General features: G+C 39.9%; 1 protein-coding gene across 3 annotated transcripts in view; it reads left to right on the top strand.

Annotated features, from left to right (window-relative positions):
- The window catches only part of EML5 (EMAP like 5), a 101,545-nt gene extending 93,457 nt beyond the window's left edge, over window positions 1–8,088 (top strand). For 2 of the 3 annotated variants that reach the window (XM_061463785.1, XM_061463783.1), the window contains 8 exons: window positions 315–429; window positions 913–1,101; window positions 1,285–1,457; window positions 2,616–2,778; window positions 3,644–3,747; window positions 4,929–5,082; window positions 6,570–6,670; window positions 6,984–8,088. In XM_061463785.1, the coding sequence (XP_061319769.1) occupies window positions 315–429; window positions 913–1,101; window positions 1,285–1,457; window positions 2,616–2,778; window positions 3,644–3,747; window positions 4,929–5,082; window positions 6,570–6,670; window positions 6,984–7,020 (1,036 nt within the window). In that variant the 3' untranslated portion in view covers window positions 7,021–8,088. The remainder of the gene's footprint in view (window positions 1–314; window positions 430–912; window positions 1,102–1,284; window positions 1,458–2,615; window positions 2,779–3,643; window positions 3,748–4,928; window positions 5,083–6,569; window positions 6,671–6,983) is intronic. The other variant, XM_061463784.1, reaches the window with a different exon arrangement.
- The last annotated feature ends 6,428 nt before the right edge of the window (window positions 8,089–14,516 follow it).

Genomic DNA, 14,516 nt, shown 5'->3' with positions numbered 1-14,516 from the left:
TTACTGTTCCTTTGACTAGGCAAATTTCCTAAGAGATACTAATTCAGACCAAGCTTGGCAGCAACCGTCTTTCAAATTGCTCTGTAAAGAAGTACAATGGGGACTTTGTATCAGAATTTCTTTGGCTAGGAGGCTCAGCATATTAAAATCACATGTTCAGTAAAAACAAATGGAGCATTTAATGATTTAAAACATACTGAAATGCCTCATTTATAATACTTTATGTTAAGTAATACAGTTCTTTCATACGTTAATCATCTTTTTTTTTTTTGTACCAGCCATTACACTCATGGTTGTTCCTGATTTCTTCATAGTTCAAAGGAAGGAGGAGCAGTTAAGCTATGGGATCAAGAGCTGAAACGATGCCGTGCCTTCAGACTAGAGACAGGACAAATGACGGACTGTGTTCGCTCTGTTTGCAGAGGCAAGGTAAAAAAAGCCTCATGACTTTAAAAGGACGCTTAGAATTTGTGGATTGATCTATAGCATTGAATATATGGTAATTTGCTTCCTCTTTTTCCTATAATTAGTATTTGAAATTAAAGTTTGAGATAGAAGGTTTCTGCAACTGATTTTACAGCAGAAAAAAAGAAGTATTTCAGGAGGTCCTAGTCTTACTTAGGATAATATTCTCTATATGTTTTTATTAAAGACTAAGTATTTCTTTTCTGTTTTCACACTTCAAATATCTGATGTACAAGCAGTAACTCAACTGGCATTATGATTGTGTACAGCTTTGTACTTGAATAAGTCATAGATGAGTTTAAGAAATAAATTATCTTCGATTAAATAATCATTGGATCTCAGCAAGCCTTCTTGTCAGAACTATAGCTTTGGATTATATCTTTATTACTGTTTATCAGGAGTAGTTAATGTGTTACATCAGAGATAATTCTTTCACTGTTGTTGAAGGGGAAAATTCTTGTTGGGACAAGAAATGCTGAAATAATCGAAGTTGGAGAGAAAAATGCTGCATGTAACATTCTAATTAATGGTCATATGGATGGACCGATCTGGGGCCTAGCAACACATCCTTCCAGAGATTTTTTCCTTTCTGCTGCAGAAGATGGCACAGTAAGACTCTGGGATATTGGAGAAAAGGTAGGTGTTGGAGGACAGTTGTTTTTAGGAAAAAAATTATAAGAAAAAAAGTCCTAGACTTTTGGTGGTGTTAATGTGTTTTGAGAATAATCCATCTGATAATGCCAATCTGTTAGCATAAGGTTCTTTTGAAGTATGAACAAATAAAAATATTTACTCTTCTGTTTTTTTATTTCTTCACAGAAGATGCTGAACAAAGTCAGCTTAGGACATGCAGCTCGTACTGTTTGTTACAGCCCAGAAGGTGATATGGTAGCTATTGGCATGAAAAATGGAGAATTTATTATCTTGCTTGTAACCTCTCTAAAAATCTGGGGGAAGAAAAGGGACAGAAGATCAGCGATTCAAGATATAAGGTCAGAAAATATAATGCTTTTTTTTTTTTTTCTATTGTAGTATTCTAGAAATCTGTAATGTTTTGATTTTTTAAAATACAAGTTTGTGTTCTGGGAAGCATTGCAATGATATTTCAGAGTCATGGAATCAATAAGTGAATTGTGGAGTTTGTGTGATTGCTCTGATAGCAAGAATAAAAAGGTAGAAGGAGGTACATGAAGACATGAGAATACAATCACTCAAAACCTGGGCCATACCATAGGGGGTTCAGGTGATATTGTCAAGAATTAGTTAAAATGAAGAGTGAATGAGAAAGTAAATGGACAATAGGAAGAGACTGTCCTAATCAAGGGGCATATGAGAAGGTGTGAAAAGGAGCAGGTTGAGATGATGTGTAAAATGAGATCAGAAGTTTACAGATTCAGACTGGATTGTGAGAGACACTGGAAATGCCTGTATGTCAGTTTGCTCTTTGTTGTGTTTTGTTAGAAAGGAGTTAGAAGTAAAATTTTGCTTCCATTTCCTGAGAGGAGAACAAGACGATTCCTTCTGTGAGATAAATTGGTTGTGATCAGCTGAGAGATTCTGGAGGGTAAAGAAGGATTTGTGGGAGAAATATAAGCAAACAAGGACCTTGCTGCAAGGAGGCAGGAGAGCCCTGTTAGCAGTTAGGGGGTTGCTGGAATCAGAAACCTGTCCCAGTGTATATCTCAGAGATAATGATAATAAAGATATTTCCTTAGTAACACAAAAGGGGCTGTGAGGAATTTTTTCAGTTCAGGAAGCTGCTGAGTTTCAAGACTAGAAAGAAAAACTGGAAGGAGGAAACCACTGTGCAGAAATACATTGGGCAGATGAAAGGTTTGATTTCATACATTTTTGTTCAGTATGTTTCATCTAGAAGGTCTGGCTTTTCTTCATTTACAGCAATTAATTTTCCTGGTTTTTAGCCTTATAAGTATGGCATTAAAGAATCAGGTGTCAAGGCATGTCACTAAGTTAGACCATGGAAATGGTAATGAGATCAGATAATGAACACAGTTACTCAGAAGTGTTCCCATTTCCCTTATATGTGACAACTGTACCAAAGTTATTGCCACATTCTGTTGCATGTATGTTCACTGAAAAAAAATTATTTCAGAAACTGTTTTGCTTAGCAGACTCTTTTGTGTCTTCAGGTTTAGCCCAGATTCTCGTTACTTGGCAGTTGGTTCCAGTGAGAACGCAGTGGATTTTTATGATCTGACTTTGGGTCCCACACTGAATCGAGTCAGCTATTGCAAAGATATCCCAAGTTTTGTGATCCAGATGGATTTCTCTGCAGATAGCTCCTATCTCCAGGTATCAGTCATTAATTTTTCAAATTACTGAATGTAAAGCATACTCATGAGGGAGATTCTTCAAGTATTCTCCTTTGACAACTGCTAGATTTTGTAATAAAATGTTCAGTAGGTTACTGTCCCTGGGCTGTTTGTGATAAATGAGTGATAAAAGTAGTTATCCTAGATATAAAATACAAAGAATAAGCACAGAAATGAGAAACGGATTTCAAAATCCGTGTCTCCCAGCCCTTTTACCTCTGTGATGCTGATGGGCTGTCTTAAACAAATTAGTAGTCTGTTATTCTGTAAGCCCCAGGGACATGGGAATTTTTTATATTCCTGACCAAAATGCTAGCATTACACACTGTTTTGGTGCTAGCCTTGGCAGAGCAGCACCAGAATCATGGTGTTACAATTCCCAGCCACAGGGCTTAAGACATTTCTTAAAAACAAAATAAAATAGACATGTATTTTGTTCATATCTGGGAGGAGGAATAAGCTTCTTTTACAATAAAATCAACAAAGAAATATCTTTCTGTCAGTTTTAAAGATAGGAGTTTATTTTGCCTTTCTTATTTACATACACACATACTAGTGCACACAGTATCTGTATATATAGAATTCATGTGCAGACTGTGAGATGTTTCAATTATTTTTTATCAATTGATTATTTTAAAATTCAAGATTTCGTACACTTTCTCACTGTTGCTTTAGGCTTGTACAGAGTTATGAGCATTTTCAGTTCATTAAGGAAGCTTATTAATAGCTAAGTTACAGAGTAAAAGATAACGATCAAGAAAATGCTTTTTAAAGCTCTTTAGATTTATATTTTCACCTTCTAAAAAAAGTTTGTGTATTCTAAATTGTCTGTCATCAACTCAAAGGTCTCTACTGGGTCTTACAAAAGGCAAGTCTATGAAGTGCCTTCAGGAAAACAGCTTGTGGACCAGGCTGTGATTGACAGAATAACATGGGCGACTTGGACAAGGTAAATGATTCACACATTTGTACCTGTTAAAACACTTGTAACTTCCAGGAGAAGCACCTACTGTTTAAAAGCATATTTCATTCCTTCATTGTGCCAGATAATTTCTTTTAATGCACCCATCTGCTCTGGCATCAGATCAGTTAAGTACAGTACAGCAAAAGATAGTACAGAACATGAATTTGACTGGTGAGCACATCCGGTAACAACTGATCTCTTCAACATATGCCTTTCTGTTTGCTGTTTATCTCTGGCTTGCTTTGCTATATCTCTAGCAGCCTCAGTAGTTTTTCATGGCACTGCACAAATACTTGGAATTTTTGCTTCAAAATGGCAACATAGGGATAAGAGTACAAGTAATATTAAATATATCAAAACATGAAAAGAAAATGGAAGACTGTGATGATTCGGGTTATATTTACAGTATTACACTAATAGTATCTGTGTATTAAAGTTGTTATTAACATTTGCATATCAAAAGATATACAAAAGTACTTTTAAATACCTTAAAGTTGTTATAGTTCCTTAAACAGACTTAGAAATCGCCGTATCTTACTTTTATTTCAGTCTGAAGTAAATCATTCCTTATCAATGTGGTGTACTGTGCTCTGATTCAGGAGGAAAGAGTTGCAGAAGAATTCCCAAATCATTCACCTTCTAACCAATGATAAAGTGCTTCTTTTCTGTGCATTCCTGGAAGTATTCACATACGTTGTAAGCAGAGCTGAATGAGAAAGCAACTTTTCACAACAGTTGGTGAAAGAAACTTTCTATAAATGTCTGTTTTGGAATCTTAAGATAATTATGTTTTCTGGTTTGAACAGTTCTCTCTGCCTCTGATTATAACGAAGAAGGATGATTTTTAATTTTCCTTCATTCAATTTTTTGGCAAATACCTCACTGGATAATACAAGTACCATTGATTTCACCTCTGCTTCTTAGTGTCGTTATGGGCCACTTTATTTTGGGAAGTATATTACTGAATCGTTTTCAGAAGTAATTATGGAGTGATACAAAAATTAATTACAGAGTGAAGCCTGTCTGAGATGTGAATGTGTAAGAATAAAATGTAAAAAGTACAATTCTATAGAATCAGTTACAACATGAGAGCTGCTCACTGTTTCCTTACTCTATTCTTTTTGCTGTAGTTTTCAGAAGAAGAATCTGTTATTCTTCTGTTGCAGTGTTCTAGGGGATGAAGTAATCGGAATCTGGTCAAGGCATGCTGAAAAAGCTGATGTGAACTGTGCCTGTGTCTCTCACTCGGGAATCAATCTTGTAACAGGCGACGATTTTGGCATGGTCAAACTCTTTGACTTCCCATGTCCTGAGAAATTTGTAAGAACTTGTTTTTCAGTTATTACAAATACTGTTGATATTATGGTCTTGTGCTGTTTTTCTAGAAGACCTGTGATGGAAATACTTCCTTCTCTAAATTTGTAGCTTTTTAATGCACCTGTGTAACTTCATCTCTGTAGTCTCACAAGTATGCTTCGTCTCTTAAGTTTTTGCTATTTTGTGCAGTAGCTCTTGCTATAAGCTATAAGCTCTTGTAGGTGTTAATCATAGAATAGTTAGGGTTGGAAAGGACCATTCAGTTCCAACCTCCCTGCCCTGGGCAGGGACACCTCTCACTAGACTATGTCACCCAAGGGTCTGTCCAGCGTGGCCTTAAACACCGCCAGGAATGGAGCATTCGCAACTTCCCTGGGCAACCCATTCCAGTGCCTCACCACCCTCACAGTAAAGAACTTCCTTATATCTAGCCTAAACTTCCCGTTTATGTTTTAACCTGTTACCCGTTGTCCTACCACTACAGTCCCTAATGAAGAGTCCCTCCCCAGCATTCCTATAAGCTCCCTTTGTATGGGAAGTGCTCCAGTCCCCTGATCATCCTCGTGGCCCTCCTCTGGACTTGTTCCAACGGTTCCATGTCCTTTTTATTGAGGACACCAGAACTGCACACAATACTCCAGGTGAGGTCTCACAAGAGCAGAGTAGAGGGGCAGGATCACCTCCTTCGACCTGCTGGTCACACTCCTTTTGATGCAGCCCAGGATACGGTTGGCTTTCTGGGCTGCGAGCGCACACTGAAGCCGGTTCATGTTCATTCTCTCATCAACCAACACCCCCAAGTCCTTCTCTGCAGGGCTGCTCTGAATCTCTTCTCTGCCCAACCTGTAGCTGTGCCTGGGATTGCTCCGACCCAGGTGTAGGACCTTGCACTTGCCATGGTTAAACTTCATAAGGTTGTCATCAGCCCACCTCACAAGGCAGCCTGCATTAGCATAGTGCCTTCACAATAAAAATCTCAGAGCCCTTAGCTTTATTTATCCACAGTCTCCATTTGACAGAAGGAAGGAAGACAGCTGGTAATTTTAGTCCCATCTGTGTATTTCCGTGGATGAAGAGTTTACAGATTTTTCACTAACGCTAGCACTGATCAGTTTTAGGATTTGAGACTGCACAGTGTAAAGTCCTTACACACTTAGGATCAAAATAATTTTTTCAGTGTTAAGAATTTGTGCACAGTATTTAGAGTTTGTACAAGATACATTTCTTGTGACAAGCTATATTTCATTTTGCTGTGTTAGCTTGAGCATTGTTCCCAATTTGCAGGTGCTGTCTCACTTAGTGACATTTCAACTGTGCTGCAGCACAGTAATGGTTCTCCTTCAGGAGATCTTTCATGTTTGAAAACCTATATAACATTCTGAATGATGTGCAATAAAAAGGTAGATAAAAACATGCATGCCTTGTTTGGCTGAGAAGGACATGAAGTATTTAGGCCCTCATTTTGTTGTTGTGTTGTGTCTTTTTTCCAGGCAAAACACAAACGATTTTTAGGTCACTCTGCCCACTTAACCAATATTCGATTCACAAGTGGAGATAGATACGTGGTCAGTGCTGGAGGGGATGACTGCAGGTATGTATCCTTCCTGTTAGTACACAGCAGTGGACATGGACAGTCCAGAACAGTATAAAGTTCAAGTTCAGGGCATTCATCTTTTTGTCTGTGTGCTTGCTTTTCTGTTTGCATATGAAGAAATGGGTATTTGAAGCACAATAAATAGCCCAGATGTTAATATGAACAAGTTAAGATTTAACAAAAGAAAATATGCTTAAATATGTACTCAGAACATTATAGAGGTTAATTTTTTCTTTTGACTCTTAGCCATTTCTTTTGCCAATATTGTGGTATTTTATATCTCATATTTAATATCTCTTTGGGAACACAGCTTGTTTGTTTGGAAATGTGTGCATATGCCTCATTGAGAGAGACATGGAGACTTGCAAAGAGGACACTGAATGAAGTACCAGGCATGAAAAACCCAGGATTGTGATGTGACATTCTGCTGTGCCCTGCATGAGTAAGAAATGGTGCTGATCCAAGACAGAGAGCTATCTATCTCTGAAAGACAAGTGTCTAGAGTTTGTCAAAAGGATGGACCGTAACAAATATGCTGAGGCTGTTAGATTTGCTTCAGTGTTGGATAATCTGGGTTTGTATTTCACTCACTGCCAGATGCTGAAAATGAAATACGTGGATAAAAGGAAACAGTGAATTGTTAATCAATGTACAGTTTCACAGTGAGATCCTGGGGTTTTAATCAAGAGATGTGATTCCTGACCTAGTGCTGTACATTGATCCATTTTCAGCATGAATGTTTCTCCTTTAAGTCTTGGGGTCTGAATATCATTGAAAAAAGAGTATTCCATATTTTATTACAGAAAGAAACCATTTATTAACTCTTAAATATATAGTATTTTATTAAATGTTTAATTATTATAATAGAAATTATATTTCTAGACTGGTCAAAAGGAAACATCATCTGGTGAAGCAGAAAATAATAGAGCTGATTCCTTAGGACTTTAATGTTTCTGTATTTAGAGGCCTGGGTCACAGTCATGTCTGGTGAAAACTGTTGGATATGCATGATCTTCATGGCTAATTTAGTGTTTTTGTTGCACTTAAACATTAAATTAGTTCTGTGAGCAAAAATAGATTTGCTCACTTTGCGAGTGCCTTGCCCACAACCTAAAAGTCTAACTCCAGTTTTTGCCTTGTGAATAAAAGTATTCTCAGTGGAAGAGAGATTATTGCTGTGTTACTTGGCTGTTAGCCACTGTGCTGGAAATGTGGATGAGGCTGAGGATTTTATAGCTCATAGATAAAGCTTGGGATGCCACCAGTTGCAAAAATAGAATTTCATAGCAATATGAATTGATTTTATTTTCTCAGCATCATGGGGGGGGGGGGGGAATTCAGAGAAAATATAAACTTTCCAAACATTGTATTTTGTACATTTGAACTTTTTAACGAAGTTAGGACTAGCTGGGAGATGTCTCAGATGTCTCTCCTGATGTAAAAAGTGTCGGTCATATGCTTCTTTAAATGGACCTGCTGTCACCTCTAGTGTAAGTGCATTTATGCTATCCTGCAACATAACTGAGCCTCTTAGTTGAGAAAAAGATTTCAGTGATAATGAAAACCTGAACAAAGCTTTGTTTTGGGTACAGGTCAGGAAGATCTCAGCTGTCTGTCTAAATCATGTCATAGAGATGTACTACAGGCTGAACCTTTTTTTTCAATCAGTGCAGTTCATGTTCATGCAGTGTGGAAGGGAACAGAAGTCACTAATTCTCAGCACTACTCTCATCATGATTTTCTGCTGTGAACATAAAGCTTTTTCTCTGTGTAAGCCAGCAGTGCTTTAACAATGGCATTTATGTAGGTCAGTCAGTAGGCTTTGATGTTACCGACCCCTTGCATTCTCCAATGCCAGATAAAAGTAAAAAAGAAATAAACTTCATCTCTTCTTGTAAGCATCTTGTGTGCATGGTGGTTATACAGGGAATGGGAGCGCTTGCGTGTGGAAGGAAGGGGGAGAAAAGTTAATGAGCCAGCCTTCTGGGCTCTCCTAGGTCTAAAAATAATTTTTGTGTTCTATTTGAAGCTAGTTACCCAATGGTCTTCAATAGTATATTCTATATATCAAGCTATAACAAATACTTACTTTAAAGAAGTGAAGAGCTAATCAATTATCAGGTTTCTTTGCATGATGGTTCTTAGCACATTCTTTCCAGTCGTGCAGCTGCATGAGCTACAGGAGCAAAACCTGTGGATTTGGTCAGGAGTGTACAGGGAGATCTTGCTGGTTATGTTTTTGACTTTAGCAGAATTGCATTTGGGAATTGAGATTAGACCTGATATATCTTGTAACCTTGCTGCCTGCCCAGCTGTTTCATGTGGAAAGTACTATCTAGCACTTAAATCTTACCTGTGACAGAGAAATCAGTTGCAGTAGGCTATTTGGTAGCTGTGATTCTATCCCTTATTACACACATCTCTGCAGGACTTCTTATCTCGCAGTAAGATTTGTCCTGCCTCTTTTAAGGTTGCCTTTCATTGGTTCAAGTTGGATGGCTATTGAGAGCTCCCTCCCTCATGGTCTTACTTACTCAGACTGCAAGATCAAAGGCCAAATTTTTCTGCCTCTTTTTGATTTTTTTTTTATTTTTTTTTTTTTTCCCTCAAAATCCTAAACTCAGTGTCTCCCAGCCTCATGATCTTCCATAGGCCTTTACCCCACGAAAGACATATGTGGACTGTCAAGGGGTTTGTTCCTCTGTGCCTGTCACTGGTAATGTCCTCTTCTCCCTCCCTCTACACCTTTCACTAATGCTGTGCCCCTGCACCTATAATGTGTCCATTGGTTCTTGTGCCCTGAGGAATCTCAAATGCCACTGCCCCAGCGGTGAAATACCTGTGGACAGCTGATGGGTGACTTGTCTCAGTGCAAGGCTGATAGCTGCAGTGCTGGAGTCTGAGCCTGCAGATCTGCTTGCTTCTCCACTCCCTTCCAGACCTCACCGCTGTGGTGAAGGGGTGGGGATGGGGACTGGAATGGCTGGAAGCTGAGGAGCTATTTAACAGCAAAACTACCAGCCTTGTTCCTCCTGTTGTAGCTGATATGGGTACCTGGTGTTTTTTCCCTGGCAAACTGCTGGTGGTTTGCCAAGTAAAATGGGGTCAGCAGCTGGGAATGGTCATGTACTTTGAGAGGAGGGAGTACAGCCTCAGTTGCAGCCTTCTTTCTGGGGACAATTTGGAGCATATTCTGAAGGACAAGTGGCATTCCCTGCTGAACAGCTGGCTGTGCACGTGGTTAAAGGTGGCAGCTTTGTGGGCTTTTTGGTCTTCGTCTGTGATGATGCTTGTTACTGTGCCTCCTTTGCTGTTTACATTAAATGCTACTGTAGTAACCTGCTAATTGTTGCCATCCCTGCATGAAGTGCACGTATTCAGGAACAGACTGTCTGCTGTGGTGGGCCATAGGAGCTCCTGTCAGAGGATGACATAACCTGGTAGGCTAAGTCAGGGGAGAAGCTGACTAGTGACAGCCTTTCCTTCAGAGCATCAGAGAGAAGAACTGCGGGCAGGAGGGCTTGCTCTGAAGCTGGAGAAAGCCTTTTCTGTGATAATACAGCACAAAGGAAGGGGAGGCAAAAGCTCTTTGTGTGATTTAACCACTTATGGATGACTTTGTTCTCTAGCTTAATTGTCTTCCTGACATCTGTGGGATCTTTAGTCAGCAGTCTTTTTTGTGTAAAAGAAATAAACTAGAGAACCGATACAATAAAAGCAAAATGACATCTCACTTACAGAAATAAATTTCCCTTGAAAGCTACTGAAGTATGCTTAGGAAAAAGAGAATGAGAGACAGAAAATCCAGTTCCTAGGAGCAAACAAAAGTTACAAATAAGCACACTGAGAACTGAAAGTTGTTCTAAGTGCAGGAACTGAGGAGCACCATTGAGATTAGGTCAGGGAGAACAAATTGGCCAAATATATTCAATCATTTAGACTTGAAATCTTAGGGGGTTTTTTATCATTAAGGAGGCAGCCATTGCATATTCTGACTTTCTGATTATGACAGGGAGGCAAGAGATGATGTGAAACTAAGGATAAAGAAAGCATTTCAGAAAGTTTTAAGGTTACTTTATCACAGTTTGACAGCTGAAGGCAGGCATGCATTCAGAGTAACTTCTGACTTTGCTCAGTATCAGGGTTTCAATATTAGCAAGATTCATTTCAGCATAACTCTGAACTTCGGACAAGTCCAGTTGATGCTGACCTGGACTCTTAGTATCAGAAAGCAGACACATTGCAGTTATCTCCTGAATCTGGAAATTAGATCAAAAAAAAGGACTTCAGTACCAAGAGCAGGGCTTGGGTAGCATTCAGGAATGACTTAGTTTAAAACCATGATCCACTCCTCATGGCTGCTGCCTACACTCCGCTGTTGGTCTTGCAGGCTTGCCAAGGCAAATGGTGCCCTTTTTCAGCCACCCCTGTGTTCATCTGTGCAGCACCTACCCTGCTCCCTCTGGGTTGCACCCTGCAGTGCTCAGATCTCCCCTTGCACATGGATTTCACTCCAGACCTGTGCATCGGAGTCCCTTACTGAACTTGCGGTGCGAGGTGCAGCAGCGTCCCAAGCTAAGGGTTTTGGTTTCAAATGCTATGCTTGCATGGGCAAGGTGATGGTTCCCTATTTCAATATTAGCGTCACATATGTGACAGGCCTTAATCTGCAAAGATTCTTCTTTTTTTTGTTCTTAAATTCTATTAGCATAAGCTATAGACAGATGTTTACTTGTCAGTGTTTTGGACAAAACCAGCCTGTAGACTCTACAGAAAGGAAAGATTGCAAGTCATAGATCAGTTGCCACATCAGTGATTTTATCATCATTGGCTGTATTGCACTTGCGTACTCTTTTGTTCTCGTGGTTTTCTTATGCTTCCTTGCAACCTGCTGTGTTTTCCTAAAGTTCATAGCACTGTTTGATTTTTTGGATCATGTGAGCAAGCTGTGAGCTTGCCAAAGCCTGCTGGGCACTCTTCATACCAGTCAATGCAGTGTGTTTTCTTTGGTTGTCTCCAGCTTCTGCTCTTCAATTAACGTTGACTTCAGACTTAAACTGCATTATTTAATTTGAGAACAGAAAGAATAGTTTTAGGTGTATAATAAAAGCCACAATAGGTTTCCTTGCCAAAATCATTCATAAGTAACTAAGAAGTAGTAGGTGGCTTGCTGGGGGGTTTTCTTCCATCTGCTTGGTGCTAGAACAGGTAACAACTCACCATCCCCTTCTCAGATTATCAACAGCCACCAGTCATCACCTTGATATGTTTTTTTTTGTTAACTGTTAAACGAGAGATCCAACCAGTTCACTTGTTCTTTGGGAAAAGAGAGAAAAAAAAAAAAGGAAAAGAAAGAAGGCATGGGATGTGTGCTTTTCCCTCCTCATGTAAAACCAAACAACAGTGTAAGGTCTGAGCACAGTGACAAGAGGCAATTTCCATAATTTCTACTCATTTTTGAAATTGTGGAACATAGGATGAAGCAAATGGTAACAGGAAACCAGTGACTATAAACCTGGAAGAAAGGAGAAAGAAATGAAAACAGAGGAAATCAGATGAAGGCAGGCTCACAAACAAGAAAAGGCAGTACCAAAGAGCTGCCCCAGTGGAACTGGGCATGGAGTCCCACGGCTGGAGAGTGGTGCTGTGCTCATGGAGAGGCTGGTTTTGGGAAGGTGCATCTGCTCCTTTTCATTGCTGTTTCCACTCCCATTCCTGTGGGACAGCTATTTAGTGCTCAAGTGCAGCAGTTAACATGGGTTAACTTCTGCTGCAGCATGTGCTTGTTGGTAGCAAAGAAAATACTGTAAAGGCAGAAATGCCATGTAGTGCTGAGAGCTCTGGCAAGAGTTTAATCTCATCTTTTCCACATAAACCAAACACGGGTGGTGTTACGTGGCTTTTTCTGATTTATCCTTATTTTAGCTTCCTGGGCTTGAATGTCTTCTTTAAACAAAAAAGCATTAAACCAAACAAATACTATACTTTGGAAACCTCCTCATGAACAAGTGGTATCGGTTCCTGCCTCTTTCATTCCTTTGCTGTCTAAACATTGTTCACCCATTCTGGACTGCTGTTCACAGCATTCAAGATGGGAGGCACCAAAGCCACGGCCTGAGCTCATGATGTGCTGGAGACAGGTGCCTGAAAGGGCAGTTTGAATCTCACAGGAGATGAACTTTCCTTCGGTGGTTCCTATACCTTAGGTATAGTAGATCAGGGAGGGTGTACGTGATGTGGGCCTAAAAATACATGTGAGTAAAAATGAATTCGTAAAGTTCTTAATTTGATGCTGTAATAAACCATTACAAAATAAGGATGTAATTGGCTTAATGTGAACTTTATGTAAAAAAAAAATCCAAATTCATTGCAGGTGCTGCTCAGCTGCTTACAGCTGAGCTGGTCTTTCACCTCTAGCAACTCGTAAGCAACACCAAATCTGTGCACAGAGTGAGACTGCTGGTTCCCTGCCTGCTGAGGACAGCTCAGCCTGGGCTGTGAGAGGCACAGTGTTCCATCACTCCATGTGTTTGGATTTCTCTTCCAAAAGCCAAATTATAAGTAAGCTTCCAGAGTTTCTGTTGCTTTGTGTGGGAAAACTTCAAGACCCTACAAAGTGATTTTGCCCTTAGTAGTAGTACGCATCTTGCTCAGTTTGGGCACAGATGTCATGTGAGAGCTTATTTAAAAACAAAACTGACAACCTCAAACTTGTTTTGGTTTATAAAACTATCCCCAGAATTAGTCATGAACAGTGTGTCTGATTCACACCTTTCTGTATTCTTAAAAGCGAGCTCGTTGTACCCACTTAACTATTCAGTAGGCCCACCAAAGCAGGTGTTCTAAACTGGAGCACTGAGGTCAGTTGTGCTATACCAGCTCTTAGTGAGAGGAATTCTCTGTGGGGCCGAGGCAGGAGGTGAGTGCTTAAGGAAGTAACCACAGGTGATTGAAGTGAGTATCCTGGTGGTGGGTGCTGCAGGCGGGAGGTAGTAGAGGTGGGTGCTCAGTGTCAGTCCTGCAGGGTGACAACCATTTGAGGACAACAAAACCATAAAGGTTTTCATATAACATCCTCCCATTCCTCATCCAGTTACTCACTCAGTAGCTTTCCCATTGCTCTCCTTTATCTTTTTTCTCCCCTTTCCATAGCAGCCCTTAACCCAACCCCCCCCAGCCCCCAAATAAATAACGGGGTGGCTGTGAGAGCTCAGCCAGGTCGACCATAGCACAGCTCTTACCACAGTGGAGCTAGTACAAAGTGTTTTGTTGCTGTTAACTGAGTCACAAATTCCAACACCAGTCCCACCTGGGCTGTGCTCTGTGGGAATTTAGTAACCAGACTTGATAAAGAAACTCCAAGCATGGAAACAGGCACAGATTGCATGGGAAAAAAAGAAGGGTGTTCTGCTGTTGTGAAAGGTTGGTGCTGGTAGGTAGGCCTTCCACATTTCTGGTCTGGTTTTCCTTTCCATGATGCTATTCATCGTTGCATTGTGGTTTTAGGTGCAAAATAGCTTTATTTCTTTTTAAAGCCTATCTGGTAATTCTAAGCTCTGTTTATGCTTTTTAGTTCATTTACAGGTATACAGCACATTATAGTAAGTAATAGGAAAGCTGTATTACTAATTTTATAAGTTAATGCAATTTTAATGTAAAATTTCACTTAAGCATACATTCGGGACCACAGCGATCACTTCAAGTAACAAAACAATTGAAGTAAATGCATTAGACCCATTCTCTTTGAAAGCACGTGCACTTTAGCTTTGTGGCTTGGCTTATTCACTTTTGGGTTTAGCACAGCAACAGCAGCAGCCTGCCTGATGCTGGATGTGGTACACGA

Source organism: Pezoporus flaviventris, unplaced genomic scaffold (genome assembly GCF_033815535.1).
Source record: "Pezoporus flaviventris isolate CSIRO_AGI_PZ_B2104156 unplaced genomic scaffold, CSIRO_AGI_Pfla_v1 ptg000036l, whole genome shotgun sequence".
Taxonomy (NCBI): domain Eukaryota; kingdom Metazoa; phylum Chordata; class Aves; order Psittaciformes; family Psittacidae; genus Pezoporus; species Pezoporus flaviventris.
This window is presented reverse-complemented; position numbering and strand designations above follow the sequence as displayed.